General features: G+C 39.9%; 5 protein-coding genes across 5 annotated transcripts; 2 read left to right on the top strand and 3 right to left on the bottom strand.

Moving 5' to 3' along the window:
* Positions 1-42: 42 nt before the first annotated feature.
* Positions 43-2,316, top strand: PCOAH_00051060 (Uncharacterized protein; the record flags this gene model as incomplete). The annotated part of the gene is made up of 1 exon (XM_020061888.1): positions 43-2,316. One exon carries the CDS (start codon positions 43-45, stop codon positions 2,314-2,316), a length of 2,274 nt encoding a protein of 757 aa, XP_019917378.1.
* An 862-nt stretch (positions 2,317-3,178) lies between these two features.
* PCOAH_00051050 (Uncharacterized protein) lies at positions 3,179-6,168 on the top strand (the record flags this gene model as incomplete). The annotated part of the gene is made up of 11 exons (XM_020061887.1): positions 3,179-3,373; positions 3,506-3,584; positions 3,854-3,923; positions 4,014-4,602; positions 4,819-4,879; positions 5,017-5,142; positions 5,265-5,423; positions 5,583-5,636; positions 5,759-5,798; positions 5,906-5,960; positions 6,135-6,168. The coding sequence occupies 11 exons, from the start codon at positions 3,333-3,335 to the stop codon at positions 6,166-6,168; spliced, it is 1,308 nt and encodes a 435-aa protein (XP_019917318.1).
* An 820-nt stretch (positions 6,169-6,988) lies between these two features.
* On the bottom strand, positions 6,989-12,451 carry PCOAH_00051040 (Uncharacterized protein; the record flags this gene model as incomplete). Its single annotated transcript, XM_020061886.1, has 1 exon — positions 6,989-12,451. One exon carries the CDS (start codon positions 12,449-12,451, stop codon positions 6,989-6,991), a length of 5,463 nt encoding a protein of 1,820 aa, XP_019917216.1.
* A 1,464-nt stretch (positions 12,452-13,915) lies between these two features.
* PCOAH_00051030 (Uncharacterized protein) lies at positions 13,916-14,932 on the bottom strand (the record flags this gene model as incomplete). The annotated part of the gene is made up of 1 exon (XM_020061885.1): positions 13,916-14,932. The coding sequence occupies one exon, from the start codon at positions 14,930-14,932 to the stop codon at positions 13,916-13,918; it is 1,017 nt and encodes a 338-aa protein (XP_019917417.1).
* Positions 14,933-15,915: 983 nt separating this feature from the next.
* PCOAH_00051020 (Uncharacterized protein) lies at positions 15,916-19,671 on the bottom strand (the record flags this gene model as incomplete). Its single annotated transcript, XM_020061884.1, has 1 exon — positions 15,916-19,671. One exon carries the CDS (start codon positions 19,669-19,671, stop codon positions 15,916-15,918), a length of 3,756 nt encoding a protein of 1,251 aa, XP_019917247.1.
* Positions 19,672-20,195: the final 524 nt, after the last annotated feature.

Raw genomic sequence — 20,195 nt, 5'->3', positions numbered from 1 at the left:
CCCCCTCATGGCGAAATTTGGCCCCACTTCCACAACATGCGAATGAAAAATAGCTGCCTCGCTGTACTGAAACTTGTAAAGGGGAAAAAGCATCCCCTTGATGCTAAAAAGGGGGGGTGTCATAGAAGGTACTTCCATAGTAGTAGTAGCACCCTTGTTGACAGAAAAAAAAAAGTGAGCACCCACATATCATACTCCCTGCCTGCACAAAGGGAGAATGAAAAATACACGTTTGAAGTCCTCATGAAAACGATGAAAAACAGGGCAGACGAGTATAACCTTATAAAGATAAAAGAAGCACAAAATAAAATACTAATTCATTTAAACACATTTACAATCAACCAGGTTGTATGCACGCTCGTCCTCTCGCATAAATATAATATGCTAAATTTTAAAATTCTTCACGCCATCATAGAGCATTTGTTTTGCCATTCCTGTTTCTTGAATAGCAAACACTTGTACGTGTTAGTTTCGATCGTAAGGAAGATACACCTGGACAACCTCGTCCACCCGTCACGAGACAACCACAAAAGTGGGAACGATCACAATCCTCACGTGGAGGATTACCTGGAAGATGTTAATGAAAATATAAAATGGAAGGAGAAGTTTTACGGGGAGGTGATGGGCAATTTGGTCCTCCCCCCTGGGGATGACATCCGTGCAGCGTATCCGGCTGAACACAGAAGTGCCGAATGTCCTCTTCAATACAACGGTACGCTGAGCGAACACGGAAGTAACACAAGTAGCGTAGACAATAGCCTTCCCCCGTGCAAAACAGACCCCGTGGAGGAAAACCTGTCACTGCAAAATTGCCCCCCCCAGGATGAAGACATCTCCATCGAAATGAAAAAGACCCACTTAAAAATTAAGGAAATCCTGACGCACAATTATAGCAATATTTACCTGAACATAAAAAAAAACCTCTACACGAGTTTATTACTGTTAAATTATTTGCATGAAGAAAATATAATCAGTAGAAGAATTTTTTTAAAAATTATTTACAGCATAGATACACAATTTAACCAGCACACATTCAGTAGTAACAAAAATGGAAAAAACAGTATCCACCACTCCTACGATGCAAATGGAGCCTGTGAAGATGGCATCCTCAATTCGTATCTCCAGGATCAGTGTGAGAATACATCAACGTACGACCTTTACATTCGTCTTCACTTTCATTTGTTAAAGCATATGCTCACAGAGTGCGAATTTATCGACAGCAAATTTGTAATGGAAAAAATAGAAAATGGCACAAGTATAAATGAGGACGTGTACAGAGATGCAAAGCTATACCTTGAAGTGTTTTCTTTATTTTTTCAAAACATGGAAAGGGTTACCGAAAGGATTAATCATTTAAAGGTCTTCCATTTGAATGTCCTCTTGCACGAGTTGTTAAAACCTCTTTGTGACGATGGCGCGTTTAAAAATGTAAAAATATATTACTCCTTCCTCAAGAGAGTACCATGTAAGTCTATTCTGAAGGGGGAAGCACCCCCCGACGTCTGCTATAGCCTCTTGACCATTTTGTACTACCTCAAAAGGGGGAACATGCTGAATTGCGAAATCCGCCCTTTTGGTTACCCTCCTTTTGGAGAACCCACATTCGACTTGCAAAAAATACAAGACAGGTACTCCCTCTTTTTAAACTCGCTTAACCAGTACACCCTGCACGACCTTCTCATACAAACGCACGAAACCCAAGAAGCAATCAACACAAATTGTGAAATTCCCATAAAACTCACCCCCAATAGTGAACCAGCAACAATTGAACAATCACCCCAAACCTTGAAGGACAACTTTATCGTCCACTTCATGGCAGAATTCACCTTCAACGTCGTGTGTTACCTAAACAGGATAGATACCTACGAACAGCTTCTCATTTTAAAACATTTAATCCTCTTAAATTTGAAGAATGAATACCTAATCGATGTGCTCAAAGAACGCCAACGTAATTTCTTTATACAAAAAAAGCACTACACGGATAGGAAGCACTTTTTTTATTTTATAGAATATTTGTTCACATCTTTTATTTATTCTACCCATGAGTTCCTCAATCTGATACATTTGATAGACCTCCGAAAGTTCCAAATTGTGCTGGACGCAATTGGACGCACGAAGAAATTCACACATAAAATAAAAAAAATATTCGATGCCGTTAATGTGATGCTGAACCAGCGGAAGCACAATTGTGTAAAAATTTCCAACAAAAAAAAAGTGCGAAACAACCAATTTGAAAACAAGTCCACTGTCCTACCTGAGGACACAACCCAGATCCAACGTTTTCAGAACATCCTCTACGATTTTTTATTCTTATAATGTGGAAGTGGGGTGCGGGAATGTAGGTCATCGCCCTTTCCCCCGCTCCATCTGCTTATCCACTGTGAAGACGATATAACTGTGCCCCCATGCGTCACCCTTAACTGAGACCATAAAACATCGCAAAGCAAAGCAAAAGGGTACACATATGGGGTGAAATGTATAAGTGCACCAATGTGTACCTGTGCGCACTTATAGAAGAATCCCATTCTTGCTGTATTTGTCAATGGGGGAATTTTTCCCTTTTTTTTTTGTTCTTTAAGCAGATGTGCCCATTTGTGAGGACGCATTTACATATCACTTTTCCATCGCGTTTTGTAGAATCGGGAAAATAAACCCACCCGTAGACGGTCTCTTCATTCTTACCGTCCCCCTTTTGGATGAATTCCCCAACATGTCATTCCCATTTGTGAATAACTACACGTACTATCCGTAGAATGAATTTTATTCTTCCCCTTTCAATTTATGAAAAATTGACCAAATTGACCCACCAAAAAAAAAAGCGCTTCTCTATATGCGAAAAAAGAATTTCGTATACTCAATAAAAACGCCAGGAACTTTTAAAACGTCCAGTAAAAAATGTAAACTATGAAATACCATTCGCGGGAAGTTATTCCAGGTCCTTTACTTCATAATCCATGTATTCTCGTGACTTCCCCAAAATGGAAGCGCTTCACCTATTCGTTCATCTCATTATTGCTACGTTGGTCCACAAATGTGCATGCGCATATTTTTGCATTTTTTTTTTTTTTTTTTAACTTTTGACGAAAAAGAGACAAGAAAGGGCAAGGAACAAAATTGGCATCCAGTGTACCCCTATCTACGTTAAACCTCACTACATCGAATAACATCTCCCCGTGTCATAGTTTTTTTCCACTTCCGTTTTTTCTCTCTTACTCCCTACCCCTGTCAGGGGTACACACAAAAATGCCTGCAAATGGAAGGGCTGCTCCTCTATGGCATGTCACAGGCAGTTATTTCTCCCCGTTCTTCCTTTCCCTTCGTTGTAAGTAAAAATGAAGAAAGATGAGGCGAACCTTAAAGTAGAATCAGTAGGGTAATCAAATTACAGAACCAGTAAAAAGACACAATGCTCTTTGCGTAAACACGACGCAAGCATAAACATCTCCATGTAGACACCACAAAGACACGTTTATTCGTTCCCCCCCAACTTGCACCCACATCGCAGAATAAAACTCAAAAAACAGCCAGCCTGCAAATCGGGCAGCAATGTTAACGCTAACAGGCCTCTAAAAGTGTACGGACAGGTAATCTAAACGGTTGAATAGCTACCAAGTGGATAATGCGCTATGTTCCAACTTCCCCTTTTTTATTTTTCCCGAGCGAATTCGCAAAGTGTGTCCAACATCGCAAGCGCCTATTTCAGCATCTTCCAAAAATATATTGCCGCAAAAGATTTACATATACAGGCAGTTGCGTCTTAGTGAGCCACCGAAGATCTAATGTTCCACTTATGACTACATATGTGCCCATGTCAACATGAGTCCCCCCCAACTCTGCCACTGTGCTCAATCAGGCTGCAATCTCCCGAGCGAAAAAGGGAAAGGATTATCCCAAGACGTCTACACACAGCCCACTAAAAAGTGGTAATATAAGAAGACGATAAGTTTTTCCCCAAAAAGTTGTATTCAAAAAAATGAAAAAGTAAAACCCGCCATTATACACCCCCTTTGCAGATACCCAAAATGATAAAGGCAAATCCTGCCATGCGAACAGTGGGGAAACAACATCAGGAAAAAAAACAGAAGCGAAAAAAGACAACACCAATGTATCATCAAAATATCGCGAATACACATTAAACAAAACAAAGGGGGATCACCACCCAAACAATCATGTTAACCCAAATGGTGAAGGGCACAAAAGTACCAAGGGGAACACCACCCACGAAACAAATTCAAGTGTTAAAGACAAAACACAAAAAAGAAATGATCCCCAATTCATACAAATAAAAAGTGATGATAAATACCTTATCCATCTTCTGAAGAAAGAAAATGTACAAATTCAGTCAGAAAAATGTGAAGACGATTCAGTGAAAAAGAGAAAAAATGTCACCCCCTCTTCCAGTAGCCAATCCATGGAAGACAACTCAAGTGACGACTTTCAATGCGCAGATATTATAGAGCAGTTTAAAAAAAAAAAGAAGCGAGAATTAGAGGACAGAAAGAAAAAACTAATAAGGGAAAGAAAAAACAAGTTAATAAGGAACCCAGTCTACAGGAACGCGGAAACGCAAGTCTTCCTTGACGACTTTACCAAATATTACGAGTATGAAAAGAGCGAAAAAAAAATGTAGATATCGTTGAATATTCAAAAAAAAAATAACGACGCGTAACTGCTGCATAACAGTTGTGCAAATGTAATGCAGAGGAGAATATCTCATTTTGTTTTTTCACCCCTGAATTTATACGACCATACACGTTGCACTTATTACCCCATTCACCATTTTGTTAACCCCCTTTTGTACGTAAAAAAAAAAAAAAGGAAAGTAAAGCCCCAGATTGAGAAGCTCGTTGAAGATGTCCTAAATCAAGCGTTAAAAGAGGTAACTTTCTCTCCAGCTTCAATACATGAGCCTATTCGCAAGCCTGCAAATAGTTCCACTTAGCATTATGTACACTAGTATATGCTTACACACAATTATGTTTCTTTTTTTTTTTTTTAAATCTTCCCCCCCGACAGATCTACGAAGACCAAGAGTTAAGTAAAATAATAAGCAAAATAAACCATTACGAACAAATCAGACAGGACAAATATCAATCCCTTAAAAACTACGAACAGAATAGTGACATGTTTTACGAACAAACGGTAAGAAATCCTTCTCATGTTGCGCAAAAAGGAGGACAAAAAAAAACAGACACATATAAGCGTACTTTCTTCAGTGCATGAAAACATGTACCGGCTCCCCTTTGCCTTCCTCTCCATCTTAGCAACATAAAATAAAAGACAGAATCCTACTCAAAAAGAAAGTGGAAATTATAATGAAAAAAAAGATTGCCCATAGTAAAGCCCAGAAGAACATGCACTTTATACTTCAGAAAAACTTGGACCTGTATTCCCTGATGGATTATTTCCCAAGCGGCTTGGAGGTAAAGGGGGGGATGGAGTTCCAAGGGGAAAAAAGTGCCGGCTCGGCGCGTAATCGAGTAGCCTGTACGCACCAGTGCACAGTTAGCGCTATATGCCTATGCATAGACATATATGCACGTTTTCGCCATGCTGCGTGTCATCCTTTTCCTCCCTTCCAGAAAAACATGAACCTAATCGTGCTCCCATGGCTGGAGGACTTAATTCTGTACTTGGTGAGGACCCAATTGCTAAAATTCCCCTCTTTATTTGCTTCAAAAATTGCCCTTAAAAAAACAGCTCTCTGAGCAATACATTCCCAAACAATAAAAACACCGTTCATTGTGGTTCCGTTCAGATGAGGGTGAAAAAGGAAATAGTCCACTACATCATCGCGGGTAAAATATACTTAGACGCATGCACCCTACTCTATGCGATCGCACAAATTAAACACAACCCATTTTTACCCACACATATATATGACATTTTTCCCCCCACTTTCAAGACATGATAGAAAAGAGCCTTCTTTCCAGAACGGAGATACTTGAGGACTATAAGAGGTTAAAAGAATGGACCCCCCACAAAACCTACATCCTTATCAAACAGAAAATTTAAACGATGCAATGTTCCCTGAGGTGGTGTTGTATGGCACCCAAGTGGAAGAAAAATATCAACCCCGATGGCACATAATTATCCCCGCGATTCCACGCCCGTCTTTGACCCCTCCCCTTCAGCCACCTTCTTAAAAAAGGACACGAGGAAGAGTAGAATATTCCCCACAAATTTACGAGTATATTCCTGGAATAAATCCAGCTCCTTAACCAAAAAAGACAACTCCCCTCCTATGTTATGAAATGGGAGATGGGCATCCCAGCGTGGACGCACCTCCTTATCTTCAACTTCGCGCCCTCCAAACGTTTATCCTTTTTTAAAATTAACAAAACGGCAAACGGTTTCAAAATTGTCAAGAGACTGTTCATTTGTAGCAATGCAGCGCAAAGGGGGGGGGAAAAAAAAACCGCGAAGCATGCATACAAACATAGTGCGTATCTGCACAAACACACACCTTCCCATGTTTCCACTTACACATTTGCATACCCCCGTGATCACCGCAAGAGGGGTGAAACGAAGCACTCATTGCGTAAAGGCACGAACGATGCTCCATTTTGCCACGCGCTGCTTGTTTAAATTTTTAAATGGTACATGCATAAGCAGGAGCGGCGAGTAAAAGCAAAGAGATGAAAAGAGGGCAAATTTGTAGTTGCACAAATAGGCATAAAAAGGAGTGCACACAAAAGTGTACCTACGTACGGATGTATGTACGTGTGGGGGGCAGGTCCGAGCATGATGGACACCCCTACAACTGCTTCCCCACAAAATTAAAAAAAACAAGAACAAACACATTATGCCCCAGCGACAAAATGGCTAGCTCATGGCAGCCCAATTTTTCGCCGCCGCTTTAACTCGAAAATATACTGATCGTTAGAGTCTCCCATTTGATCATCCGTTAATCCAATTTCTGCTCAAATGTGAAACCTTCCCCCCAAAGGTGCATCTCCATGGTGCGGTCCCAATTCCCTCCTCGCTGCTACGTGTCACCCTCCTCATTTCTGCTCATGCTCAGTTCCCCGTCATTTCTAACCACATCCTCATCGTCCTTACTTCTCGACTCCTTCAAAACAACAGTTGCTGCCCCGCCATGAGCGTTCGAAACGTTCTTGGATTTATTCGTGGTGGACTCGATTTTGCCTAGGATATCTTCAGCCAGTTCCCTCATTTTATTTTCCATTTTGTCATTTTCGACCCGTTCGTTATTTCCCTTTTCATTGTTTGACGCGTTCAATTGCTGCTGTTGGTGTTGCCCTTCCTCTGCCGGCCTTCCCCTCTTTTTCTCCGTGGCCTTTTTACATATATGAATGAAGCTGTCTTGAATGTACTGATTCTCCCTTATGATGTATCTAATTAGAGGGAAGCATTTATTCATTCTGCTCAGAACCTTCTCATCAATTTGTATGTTTAAAAAAACCTGCATGTACAGTTTCAGCGCGTCCGTTTTGTTAATATTGACTTCTTTCATTTTTTTAAAAATTTTCTCTACCAACGTTTCGTTATATTTACTCTTCTTAATAAAACTCAGAAGGAATTCTTCGATTTCTTTATTCATTTCGTATGTGAGTTTTTTTTCATTTTTTGCCAAGACGGAAATCATATCACATATGTTGTTCACCAATGTTGCATGTGACTTTCTATCTAATTCGTAGAAGAACGATTTGGACCCACTCGATATTTTTTCATCCTTATCGATGGTTAAGTACATCATATGGACAAGTAAAATATTTTTGGCCTTCACCGTGTCCGTCATGAAAAGGTGCGTAAAGACAGAGACCGCTGTCCTCCTCAAATTTATGTCCTTATCATTCAGAACTTTAAAAATGTACTTGTTGTATGGCTCCAATAAGTTTGGGTGCCTATATAACAAATCGGCGTAACTGATTAGGAGCATTTTTCGTATGTTTGAGACGGTCCGGAACATGATTCTGCTTCGGAAGATATTCCACGGGTCATCCCCCTCCTCTTCGGTAGCAAAACTTTCCACTTCCCCATTTTCGATGCACAAATGGTCGTCTTCCTTTTTCGCTTCTTCCCTCTTCCTTCTGCCCCTTCGGGAAGAGGACTGCACAAAATGGTTCACGCGATCACCACCATGACCACCACCGTCACTACCGTCGGTATCATCACTCAGCATGTGCTCACTCCCCGTGTCGTCCCCATTGGATAGCGCACCCCCCCTTCCCAGCAGCATCTCCGTTTTCAACTCAAAAATGGAGTTCCCCTCCTCCGTTATGATAGACACAATCAGCTGTATAATCGACACGTGATCTCTCACGACGCTCTGGCAAAACTTTTGCGAAATTATGCAAAACTTGCACAGGGTTAGGAGACAAACCAGGACGAGTAAGTACATCTCATAGTGCATGTAGATATTCCCCTTCACATTATCGGCGTCCCCAAACAGTGCGGAACTGCCACTTTTAAGGGGCCACTTCTTCCCCCCGTCCACTTCCCCCTTAACTACACAGTCATTAAAAAAACCCTCCGGGTTACTCAAAATTAAAAATATTAAAGGCATAATTTTTTTGCCCAATAAATTATTACATACAATCATATTTTCAACCACATAGTCGAAATATTCTCTGTCCTTTTCTTCCTTCGTACACATTCCATAGTTACTGTCACTTTTCGATGCAATTTTTTTTAAATTATTTTGTATCCTCTCTGCATATATGTAGGTATATAACCCTAAATGGCCTGATACGAATATAAATTTGGTTAACAGGAAGCAGGACACCTTGTTGGATTTATGCACTTCGCTTTCCTCAGGCTCGTCCACTCCTTTACTGCGTAGTCTACACGCTGAGCTGTCTCCCCCTCGTATGTCGGCCAAATCTTCATTCGCACTTTTGTTCCCACCATGCAGGATGGCGCTCAGCATGCTCTTCATCTTCATCGCAAAAATCGCAAGAAAATCATCAAAATGTTCGTACATGCTTTCCACAATGGACTGACAACACTTGAACCACACATTTCTGTCATCATGCAGGGGGAAGTAATCCACCTGTTCGGGTATCGTCCCATTGTGTGTGTTATCTGCAACATTGTTAATGCTGACGCGTCTTTGTTTACTCTTCCCCAGGGAGGAGGCCTGGTGACTGATCTCACTAGGAGCAATTTTTTCTCCATTTTTCTCCCCCTTCCCATCAGACATATGATCAAAAACAAGGTTAAACAAAATGATGAGTAAATTCTGCACAATTTTATTCGTCTTATTATACCGCAAAATTAAAATTAGCAAATTTATAAAGTGCAGATTTTCCTTGTACTGATTGATGAATACCAAAATGAGATGCTTCCTTTTGTTACTAAAAACAAAGTGCTGTTCTTTTTTCCCTTTTTTTAAATTTACCGTATGGATAGAATAGCAAAGTATCTTCATCAGAAGGAGGGCCCCTTCCTTAATGATCAAATTTTTGTTCTCACTAAACGTATCTACAAAAATTATGTTAAATAATTCATCCAGCAGTTTTGTAACACTTACGCTGGACTTTTCCTGCATTAACAGACACTCCATTATCTTCTCCAAACATGACAGATCCTTCAATTTGCTATTAAGACAAACATTAATTAGACGGAAAGCACTGATTCGATAGTCATCACAAGTTATATTTACATTTACAAATTCGCTTATAATAATTTCTACTATACTTGAATTGTTGCTAAAAATTAGAGACCATACTTTGTTCATTTCTTCCTCTGCTTTTTTATTTCCACACATATGTGCTAGTATAATAAATCGGATGGCACTCTTCTGGTCCGTCTCCACCACGGAATACAACAATCTGAAGCACAGTTCCACACAATCATCCACAATAATAGAAATGAATAAAACTTCGTTGTACATTTTTATTAACAGGTCGTACTTATTTGTGTTCGCTTCGTTGCTAACTCGGGTGGAAACCTTGTGGTCAGTACCATTTTTCGCTTTTCCTTTTACTTGGTCTGGATTAGTTATGTCACACCCTCCCCCATTATTGCCATAACTGCCATCACTGCTATCACTGTCTGACAGATTAACTTTTTTCCTTCCCGTCCCGTTGGATAGTTCCTTCCTCTTCATCGTCTCCTGCCTCCTGCTCAGGTTAGCCAGTTCCCTCTTTATCCTACCCGTGTTCAGCGGGATGACATACTTATTCTTCACCACGTCGCTCGCTATGCACGAAAGGAGGGAAAAGGCCCTCTGCCTCACCAGGGGAGATTTATCATTTATCCGCTCGCTACATATCAGACACAAATTATTGTAATAGTTAAGGGGGATGAAATTATTTTCTACTAATTCCTGTAAAATTTTTAACAAGTGGCATCGCACATGCAGCTTCGAATCGTGCTGCCTAGACATCAACACGTTCATAACGAAGGCCCTATTCTTTAAACACTCACTAAAGCATAATTGTAAAAATGGAAGGTCCTCCATAACTATTTTGTGAATAATATCCTTGTACGTACTGATGCTGCTTTCGCTCACGCTTACTCGAAATGACCTTAAATATGCGTTCATTTTTTTTTTTTTTTTTTTTTTCTTCTTTTTGTTCTGCTTCTGTTGCTTCTGCTTAAGTGTGCATCCCTTTTTCGCGTTTTCCCCACTAACACGTTTGTTTTTTCCTTTCGCGTTTACTTTCTTCTTCCTAAATTCGTTTCCTTTTTTAAATTCCTCATCGGAAGATTCGCCCCCATCATCGTTTCCTTGGGAGAAAAAGTCGCTGCTATCGTCGTTCTGGTCTGTCTCCTCCGATTCGTCTTCATCATCATCTTCATCATCGTCGTCTGCGTCGTCCTCCCCCGTGTCCATGTCCACCTTAAACCTTCCACCATTCGTGGCATGCCCATCCGATCCATCCCTGTCGACGCTCCCCCTCTCGTTCAATTCCTCACTAGCCTTGGCTAAAGTTATAAAATTTTTAAAAATCTCAAAAATGGATTTTCTAATGTAATAAATATCAATACCCAGCATGTCCGTCAAGTCCTTCAAAAATGACAACAGATGGAAACTTAAGTTTTTCGATAAGTACTCCAAAAAATTTAGCACATTTAATATTTCATTCTGTGCATGTGTCTGTACGCTCAGGTTTAAGTACAGGAGCGAATTCTCCTTTATGTAATCGATAAACTCCTTCATAATGATTGCCGGAATGTCCGTGTTCTTTACCCTTAGTAACGCATCACAGATATTTACGTTGGTGCATTTTTTGCAGCTGTTTAAAAAAATGTATGTAAAGGAGAAGGAATAGAATTTTTCCCCCACTGACTTTTCTCCCACTGATTTTTCGCTCTTGTTGTCTCCTTCCTTGGGGGGGTCCTTCCGCGTTTCCCCCAATGGGCTACCACCCTGATCGGTGCAACTCTCACCTCCGTTATCGTCGTTATTTGCATCCTCATTATCTTCATCCAATTCCTCGCTGAAATTTCCTCTTTCTTGCCACCCAGTAGCACCGCCTTTTTCCCCCCCACTTTTATCACTCTCCCTGTTCCTGTTCCCCCTGTTGGACAGAGTACCAACCCCGCCCTTTCCCTTCTCTTCCTTAATGTACATCTTCAACAAAGTCCCAATGATCATCGATATGTGATCATGATAGGTACTTATATTAAACAGGTTGTTATTTTCCTGGTTAATTGTGTAGATATTTAGAAAAAAGTGCAGATATAAATCCACCACGGGGATATTTACCTGGTCATATAAAATATTAAAATTCATATTGCTTACCAACAAAATGATGTTGTTCAAAAGACAATTCATATTTTTCAAAGGGACATTTGTTTCTTCATCGTTGTCCTTTTTCAGTTTTTTCCTCCCTCTCTGAACATTAACAATAACCATCTCAGCATTTTGCTGCTTACAAAAATTATTGTTATAATAACAGTTAAACAAATTTAAGTAAATAAATGTGAGCGCATTAAAGTAGGAGATTAGTATTTCGTGGATCTCGAAAAAGGTGAATTTTTTTTTCCTCTTTTCATTTACAGAATACTCCTTGTAATTATCTTCCAAGCACTGAATGATCATATTCATGATATTATTATTTTCGTTTACAATAAATTGTAACATTTCCACTCCATTATCACAATACCCATTTTTTTGGTGATATTTTTCTACACATTTAAAATAGTTTTTAAAAACGTCTACACTTTTTTCAATTAAAATAGTTAGACAGCCGAATATCTTCTCCTGTTCTCCATCGTTTAAATTGTCACTTATCCGTATGTAATTCAGCACTGTGTCAAATCCCTCTTGACACAACAGAAGTAACAGATTACTGTAACTGTCGTTGATAAAATTGAAATAATTAATTATGCACTCGGCTTTTAGATTCACATTTTCTATATCTTCCGCCCCACACCCGTACACATACTCATTTTTCTTCAAACTTATGTCCTTTAAAAAATTGTCGATGTTATTATTAATGGGGAGCTTGAACTTTTTTATCTTCCCTTGCAGCATCGTTAGGAGCCGTTATGCAAAAAAAAAAATTGGAAGGAGGGAAATAGCGGCAGAATAGATTACCGCTTCACCTTTCCTCTTTGACGTGGGTAATCACGTTGCTCCCCCAGTCACTGTGTCACATGAGCGGCGTATCACTGCGCGCAAGATCCGGTCGTAATTTTACACGTCCAACAATTCAAGAACTAACATGATAGTAAACTCCATCAATGCTACGTACGTGTCTTTCTTCACAATTCAAACTTAAAATTTGCCTTAACCTTTGGCAAATTTTTAAATTCACCTGGCAAAGGAATAACGATCAGTAAAAATAACAGAAAAATTCACCGCGCGTATGCCAAATCAGAGGAAAGCTTTTACACATATCTGTTAAGTTAAAAACACAATTGGGCATATGCGCAAAATGTAACTTAAAAATAAGTGTAAAAATGGGACAAATGTTTACACGCAGGGGGGAAAAAAAAAAAAAAAATTGCGTAAGATACGCACTTATACATACACATGAACTCCCCAATTTTGTAATTTCCCTCGAATGAGAAATTGCAGAAGGATTTCAAACAAGCGCTTATTCTAAAAACATGTTTAAAGACCACTTCATTTGATATTTTCCGCTTCGCAATTTTTTAAATGAACACAAAAGTTGTACAATATTTTGCATTTTTTTTTTTTTTTTTTTTCCTCATGGGCTTGCCCTTTGATTCGCAGGCCAATTATTTTCTCTTTCCCTTAAAAACGATGCGGGAAAAAAAGAAAAAAAAAGAGTAACCCATTTTGGAGGTACCTACTATTAGCCTCATGTGAGAATATCGCAAAGGGTTAAATCTTCTCATGGACATCACATAACACAATGGCACTGCGTTCCAACGTTATACGTGCGAAGGTGGAAACACCTAAAATCTGTCACACAAATCGATGGACGAAAAAAAGTTGCCCAAAAGTGAATACCCTACTTAACAGCTACATGTCGTGTAAACTCATAATGCAGACGGAATGAACTAGTTACCACATCTCCACACACACACACAAAAAAAAGTGTGTGAAATAAATTATGTTAACTTGCATCAGAGGATGTAATAAAAATACCAACGTCAAGGAAGACGTGGAACTCTGCAAAGTTCCTGTGAGTCAGGTGGATGGAGGAAAAAAAAAAAAAAAAAAGACTCGCATAAATTAGGGAGAAAAAAACGCACATGAGTACTCAAACCTGCACGTCCGCATCCGCCCACGTGCTGCTGTGCCGGCGCGGCTGCAAACCAGGCAGTTGACGCCGTCCCATAATTGGGACGCTGGTTAGACCATTAATGCATTAAAGAAAAAAAAAAAAAATTATCAAAGGGTTTTTGAAAAGTTCCCAAAAAGTTAGCAAAATTGCCCTCCTAAATCGAAAGTATCGCCCCAACCTCAGTGACACCAGTATAGAAGCAACAAGAACAGCAAGAGAAGATTAAAACTCCTAAAGTAACCCTAGTTGCAGTAATATCCCATATGCTTCGTGTTGCCATTTTTACATGTGCAAAGAACACCAACGTTTTTTATGACTCCTTTTTCTTTTTCATCTTCAGGTTTTACAGGCGTGCACGTCGCATTCGGATCGCACCCCCCATTATTAACTGCACAGTGTTCTTTACACATAAAGTTATCTTTTATATCCATTGAATAACCCTGTTTGCAATGGCAGTACTGAAGTCCTGAATTCATTTCACATGTACCGTTATTCCCACAGTCCAGGGTACATGCCTCAACTAATATTCGGCTTTTTCTCACCACACTCATCATTCTTTTTACCTCCTCTTGGTAAGAAAACAGTCTAGCAGTTTCTTCCTCGTACCATGTGTGATAGGTCCCTACATTTCGCTTCATACTTTCGTCCTCCAAAAATTTATAAACGGATTTATTTTTTACACTATCCCTAATTGTCATGCAGTTTTTATGCCTTCTTTGCGTCATCTCCTTTTTCTGTGTCATTTCAGAGGGTATGATATTTCTCAAATGAAGAAGCAGATGATCGAATTTGTGTTTACCCCCCTTGCTTGTCTGTTTCATGGTTCCTCCATTTGTGTGTAAAAAGGGGGATGAATTACCATCGCTGGAGCGATAAGGACAGACATCCTTCAGTTGGATCATTCTGTCATGGGCGCTACTACATCGATTCGCATTTTGGTATTCTCGAAAGGTACACCTGTTTTGACTGGGGAGGTTGTTTCCCTCGCAGGAGACTCCTTTGCTAGCACAAAAAAGAAGGGAGAATTGGGGCTTTCCTTCGTTATTGTCATTCACTTTATTTGCACTACCGCCAAACAGTCTGCCCGTTTGGCCATTTTCCCAAACCCGTGGGTTTATTTGCTTCCCTTCTAATGACATATACAAATGGGACGAAGCACCAGGTGTGTCTTCATTTGATTGTGCATCCCTCTTGGCACTATACAGGGGGAACAATAAAATGCAGACGCTTAAAAAAAAGGCCACTTTCAAATTCAGCATTTTATTCCCCTAACGCATCAAACGTGTACACAGATCTATCCTTTTTTAAAAAAAAAAATAATAACGGCGATAAATTTAACCAGCTCGGTCTTATGCGCCACTTGAAATGTACCCAACGGGGGAAGTAACAAAGTTGGCCTTGTCGGCAACTTCACTGTTTGTAGAAAATTCAAACAAAAAAAAAAACTATATATTTATTATACACACACACATATTTATACCGAATGGAAAAAAAAACGGGATGAAATCAAAGCGACTGGACGGCGAACAGATGCTTCAAATGTCTTCCCCCATGTGCTTAAGAAAGAAGAACAGAATGCTACATGATTGTCTTTAAAAAATAAACCAACTTGATTTTAAGAAATGCCCAGAAATTGGAGATGGTCAGATCAAATGGGCCCAATAGCAAACACTCAAATGTATGCAAATACGCATACACACACGCATACATGTGCATTTATCTGTACACTCAATTTTCATTTTCTTCCTCTTTTAAACAATTCCCATGACGCTGTTTTTTTTTTTTTTTTCTTTTACAAATAGGTAAATAACATCATGCGTGTCCCTTCCTTGTGGAAAGGATCAATGTGTTCACCTGTTAACACACGTGACCAGGCACGGACTGTCATATACATACACGTGTATGTCTGTATGCATGTGCTGACAGCTGAACAATGTCAAACGCGCACATCGAGTTCATCGTGAAAACGAAAAAGAAAGGGGCTTGCTTCCCCCCTGTGCGCTAATATTATCATACTTAACAAAATTGTAAGGACCCTTTTTTGGGCCACCCACAATGATATCCCTTTGCAAATTTTCCTATTTTCCTGCTTCCCGGCGGGGTATATCAAAAATTGGGGCAATTAAAAATTATCCAAAAGGATGGAACAAATAACAGACCTATCCGTGTCGCACAAAAACGACGTTGCGCGAGAACACACCCACACAGCGGTGTGAAAAATAAAAACGTCACTTCGATATTTTCACCGCGCTTTTCCGTCGAATTTCTTCCATCCCCTTTGCAACGCCCTCTGTGTGTGCCTGTACATCCTGAAAGAGGCCTCCGAATAAATCCCCCCTGCCTCCCACAAAACTTCAAACAGCTTCAACGCATTGTAAAAACTTTCGTGGAAAAAAAAATAATGTGCCAAGTAGTAAATAGCTTCAAACAGACTCGTGGGGGAGTTTCTTAAAAAGTGAATAAAGCAAAAATAACTTGTGCTCTTCTCAAATATCTTTTTAAAATTTTTTAAAAAGGAATTACTGTCCCATTTGTCGTCGTATGTGTCACGTTTCATGTTATCATCCAGTTGCGCTTGACCCAAGTGGGGACACTTTCCAACTTTTTCAGCTTCCAATTTAGAGACAGACAAAATGCGCCCCATTCGATTTAACCTCCGCATTATCTTCATTTTATTCAAGCAACATATTATGTACTTGACACACCATCTGAAACACTCATTGTTTTTTTCGTAAAAAAGAAAAATCTTTTCTTTACTCCTTTCCTTCTTCGAAAGGTATGCGTCATTTCCTTCCTGCGCTTCTTCCCCCATGATGGGACACCCCCTATTCTGTCCTTTCAACTTGGATAAGTATATAACAAACAGCATAGACGCGAACAAAGAATCTTTTTTAAATACCCACGCTTTCTTCAAAGTGTCTATGTAACTGTTCACGTCTCCCTTTTTCAAATAAATCCCAGACAGGTGGAAATAAAAAATGGTACTTTGCTGAAAATTTATTGCTTGTTCATAACAAAAAATGGAAAAGCGGTAATTCTCTTTCCATTCAAAACATTTCGCCAAGCTGAACCACGCACTGGGGTTATTAAAATATAAACTAATGGCCTTCGTTAGAATGCCAATAGAACTGTTCACATTCCCACAGGAGAAATACTCCTGCGCCAATGCCATATATGAGAACACGTGATATTTATTCCTTTGAATTCCTTCCTTGAAGCAAAGAATGGACTTGTTCCGATTATTGCATAGGGAAAAATACTTCCCCATGATGTAGCATAATTTAGAGTCATACTTTGCGCTTCTGCTTTTACCTGTGCAAATTTCCGCAGCCCTTTCACAATCACGCAGAAGAATTAACAACGCGGGGAGGTCCTTCTCACACACCAGCATGTTCACTAAAAGCTCCACATAAATAAACCCGTTTGAAAAATACCCAGGAAGCAGCAACATTTCCATCTCTCTACACTTCTTCGCACTTATTACCTGAACGCATGACTGACTGTCACCACTGGTTTGTGCCCCTTGTTTGCCTTTCTTCCCTCTTCTTTCCCTCCTCTGCAAATATCGAACACAACAGCTCTCCAACAGACTTCTTTCCAAAATGATGTTCCTATTGCAGATGCGATTCATTCTGTCAAAGCACTTCATACTCTTTTTTGTCTCCCCGCAGTAGTAATACAATTTGGCTAGCTGACAGGACACATAAAAGTTGTTCGGAAAGATTTCCTTTAAATGTTTGTAGGTCTTTATGGAATCTGTGTAGAGCAAACAATTGAGGGAGCAAAAGTGAGCGAACGCGAATAGAGACATCAAGTTCCTTTTAAACTTGTACCTTTTTAGGTACCCCTGGTATCTTTCAAAACATGTTAGGCGTGTCTTTTTGTTCGGCGATTTGATTTTTCTTGAGTGATTCGCCTTTTTTGGGCGCTTCTCTCCCCCCGTGCTAAAAACGCGACTTACAAAGTAGCCGTTCTTAAAAAAAAAAGACGCCCCCGAGTTGCGCAGCGGGTTCACGTAGATGTACCTAGAATAGTGTTCGGCCACCTCTAGGAGGTCCCCCTTTCCGCTTTGAAAATATTCATTTCGGAACAAATAGTTGCAGAGCTTTTTCAACTTTTTGGAGTTTTCACGAAATCTTTTTTTTTCTTCACAAATGGATACATAATAACTACTTGCACACGTGCGGCTACACTCGTGGGGGGTTTTCCCTAACAAGTCACTTTCGCTTCTTCCCATTTTGCTTCCTGGTGAACTACCTCCAGTGAACAACTCGATAGAAATTAAATTGTTAAAGAGAACCCACGCCACGAAGTTGAAGTAGTCACGTCTGATGCTTTTCCGCACATACAAAAAACTTTTATGAAATTTTTTCAAATCGTAGTAAACAACACTTAGTAGCAGACAAAGGTGCGTATCCATTTTAATTAATTTTTGGACTTTCCTCAGATACTTTACCATATACATTAGTATTTCCCTTTTCAAAGCGCTTCCTATACTCACCTTTTGGGTCAGAAAATTCAGTTCGTTCGCTTCTGAATGGTTGGTGTGCACCTTAGCGGAAATATTCCCACCTAAGCTTAACACTTTGTTCTCCCCAAAGGAGTGGGCATATCTATACAGACACAACATTTTCAGGAAGATTAACAAATTGGTGTCCACCTTGGTTCTGCTTCTTACCCTATTGCGTGTTTTTTCCTTATCACTTAGGAAATAGATGTGCTCTTTTTTATCGCCCTTTTTTCCAATTGGACGATCTGCCCCATCGGATACTTCCTCAGAAAGGTTACCACTAGGATAGTACATACTGCTAAAGCATGGTACTGTCCCATAGTTGTTCCTTTCTACTGACTCTGATTTGTTACACATGTTGGGGTGATGTCCATATGGGGTAATAATGTTCCCCCCCCTTCTGCGCGAAGAACGTTTCATTTTTTCTGTAACCCCTTTGGCTGTCCCCTTCACTGCAAATGTTCCATTTTGCAGATACCTATCACACCACCTATTTACATAATTTTCGTACCTAATAAATTTATACCTGACAAGGAAAATGCGTTTCTTTTTTCTTTCCCTTTTTTCTTCCTCTTTTTTTTTCTTCTTCACATTTTGCATATACATTCTGAGTGTATTCCCCTTATGAATAATTTTTTCCCTTTTTTTCTGGTCAGCAAAAATAGGGTACCCATTTGATGTTCTCTTCGAAGTGGAATTTTTCTTACCTTTCCCTTGTACTTTTGTTTTTTCTTTTTTTTTTAAAATGTCTTTTCCAAAAGGAGAATTGATCTTCTGGATGGATTCTACCGAACGGATGAGGAAATGCAAATTGTAATTTTTCCTTTCGAAGTAGTTCTCCCTTAGTATGTCTTCCTCCCCCGGTGAAGAAAAGGAATAAACTGAAATTCGGCTTAACTTGATGTAGGCTTCTTTATATTTTTTTTCATAGTACAAGCGAACCACTTCTTTGTAGGTAGGAAAAGGGTTAATAAATAAGCAGTTGTTCATGTATCCTCGGTTTATTCCTCCCCTCCCCTTTGAAAGCTCAGACAGCCACGTGGAGTTATGATTCAGACACCTAATTTTGTACACCATGGACTTTTTAAGAAGAAAAAATTGAAAGCGCCTTACATGTAGAAGCATCTCATTCATCGGACCCTTCGATGTGAGTCCTTCTCCCCCGCTTATACATTCGGTACGATTGATTCCTGTACTTGCTCCCCCATCAGCCACGCATGGTGCTTCTGCTTCTCTCTCCAAAATTATCTCCTCGTCTGCTGCATCGGCCCTAACTGACTTAAAAGAATTGTCATATTTATCGAAACTTTTTACACTAAAAAAAGCATTAGACAAACTGATGGATCTTCTTTTTTCTTTTCTATTCTTGTTTTTTCCATGTATGATGTTCTCTCCCGATAGTTTCTCCCTCCCTGTCGATCCCCCCTCATCATATTTCCTCTTCCTTCCAGACGAGGCCGTGCTGCAGCTCCGCATTTCTTTTGGCATATTTTTCCAGGTGCGTGTTTTACATGTTCTATTTTTTACAAGTACAAAAGTGGGAAAAATATAAAAACTAACACTGCATACAGTTCCAACGGGGGGAGAGAAAAAAATATATATATTCTCATGTCTGCGAATGAGCCGCGGCAAACGAGCAGATGCGAACGCGCGAGAATCATCGCGGTCGTTTCGAGCGTCCCTTTGTCAACATTTTGGGGAAATATTTCCACAATTTTATAAGAAGGACGTGGATAATTTCACCAATTTTCCGAAAAGACACGTGTACTTCTTCTCTTCTAGGCAGCGTAGGAATATCCACACCTTCACGTGGTCCTTTCCAACATAGGGCAAGGAACTTCCAAACGAATGAGAGTCATCCGAAAGGAGTTCCCTGCCCCCCAACTTGTATGCCTGCACACGCATGTTGGAACAAATTCATCCTTCGCGCTCTCCCACGAAAGAGCAAAATAGCCTCGCTTCCTAACATACAGCAATTGGCACAATAAACCAGGAGGAAGCAAATTTTTCGA

The sequence above is a fragment of the Plasmodium coatneyi genome, chromosome 13 (assembly GCF_001680005.1).
Source record: "Plasmodium coatneyi strain Hackeri chromosome 13, complete sequence".
Lineage (NCBI taxonomy): Eukaryota > Apicomplexa > Aconoidasida > Haemosporida > Plasmodiidae > Plasmodium > Plasmodium coatneyi.
The sequence above is the reverse complement of the archived record's forward strand: the minus strand, read 5'-3'. Positions and strand labels throughout refer to the sequence as shown.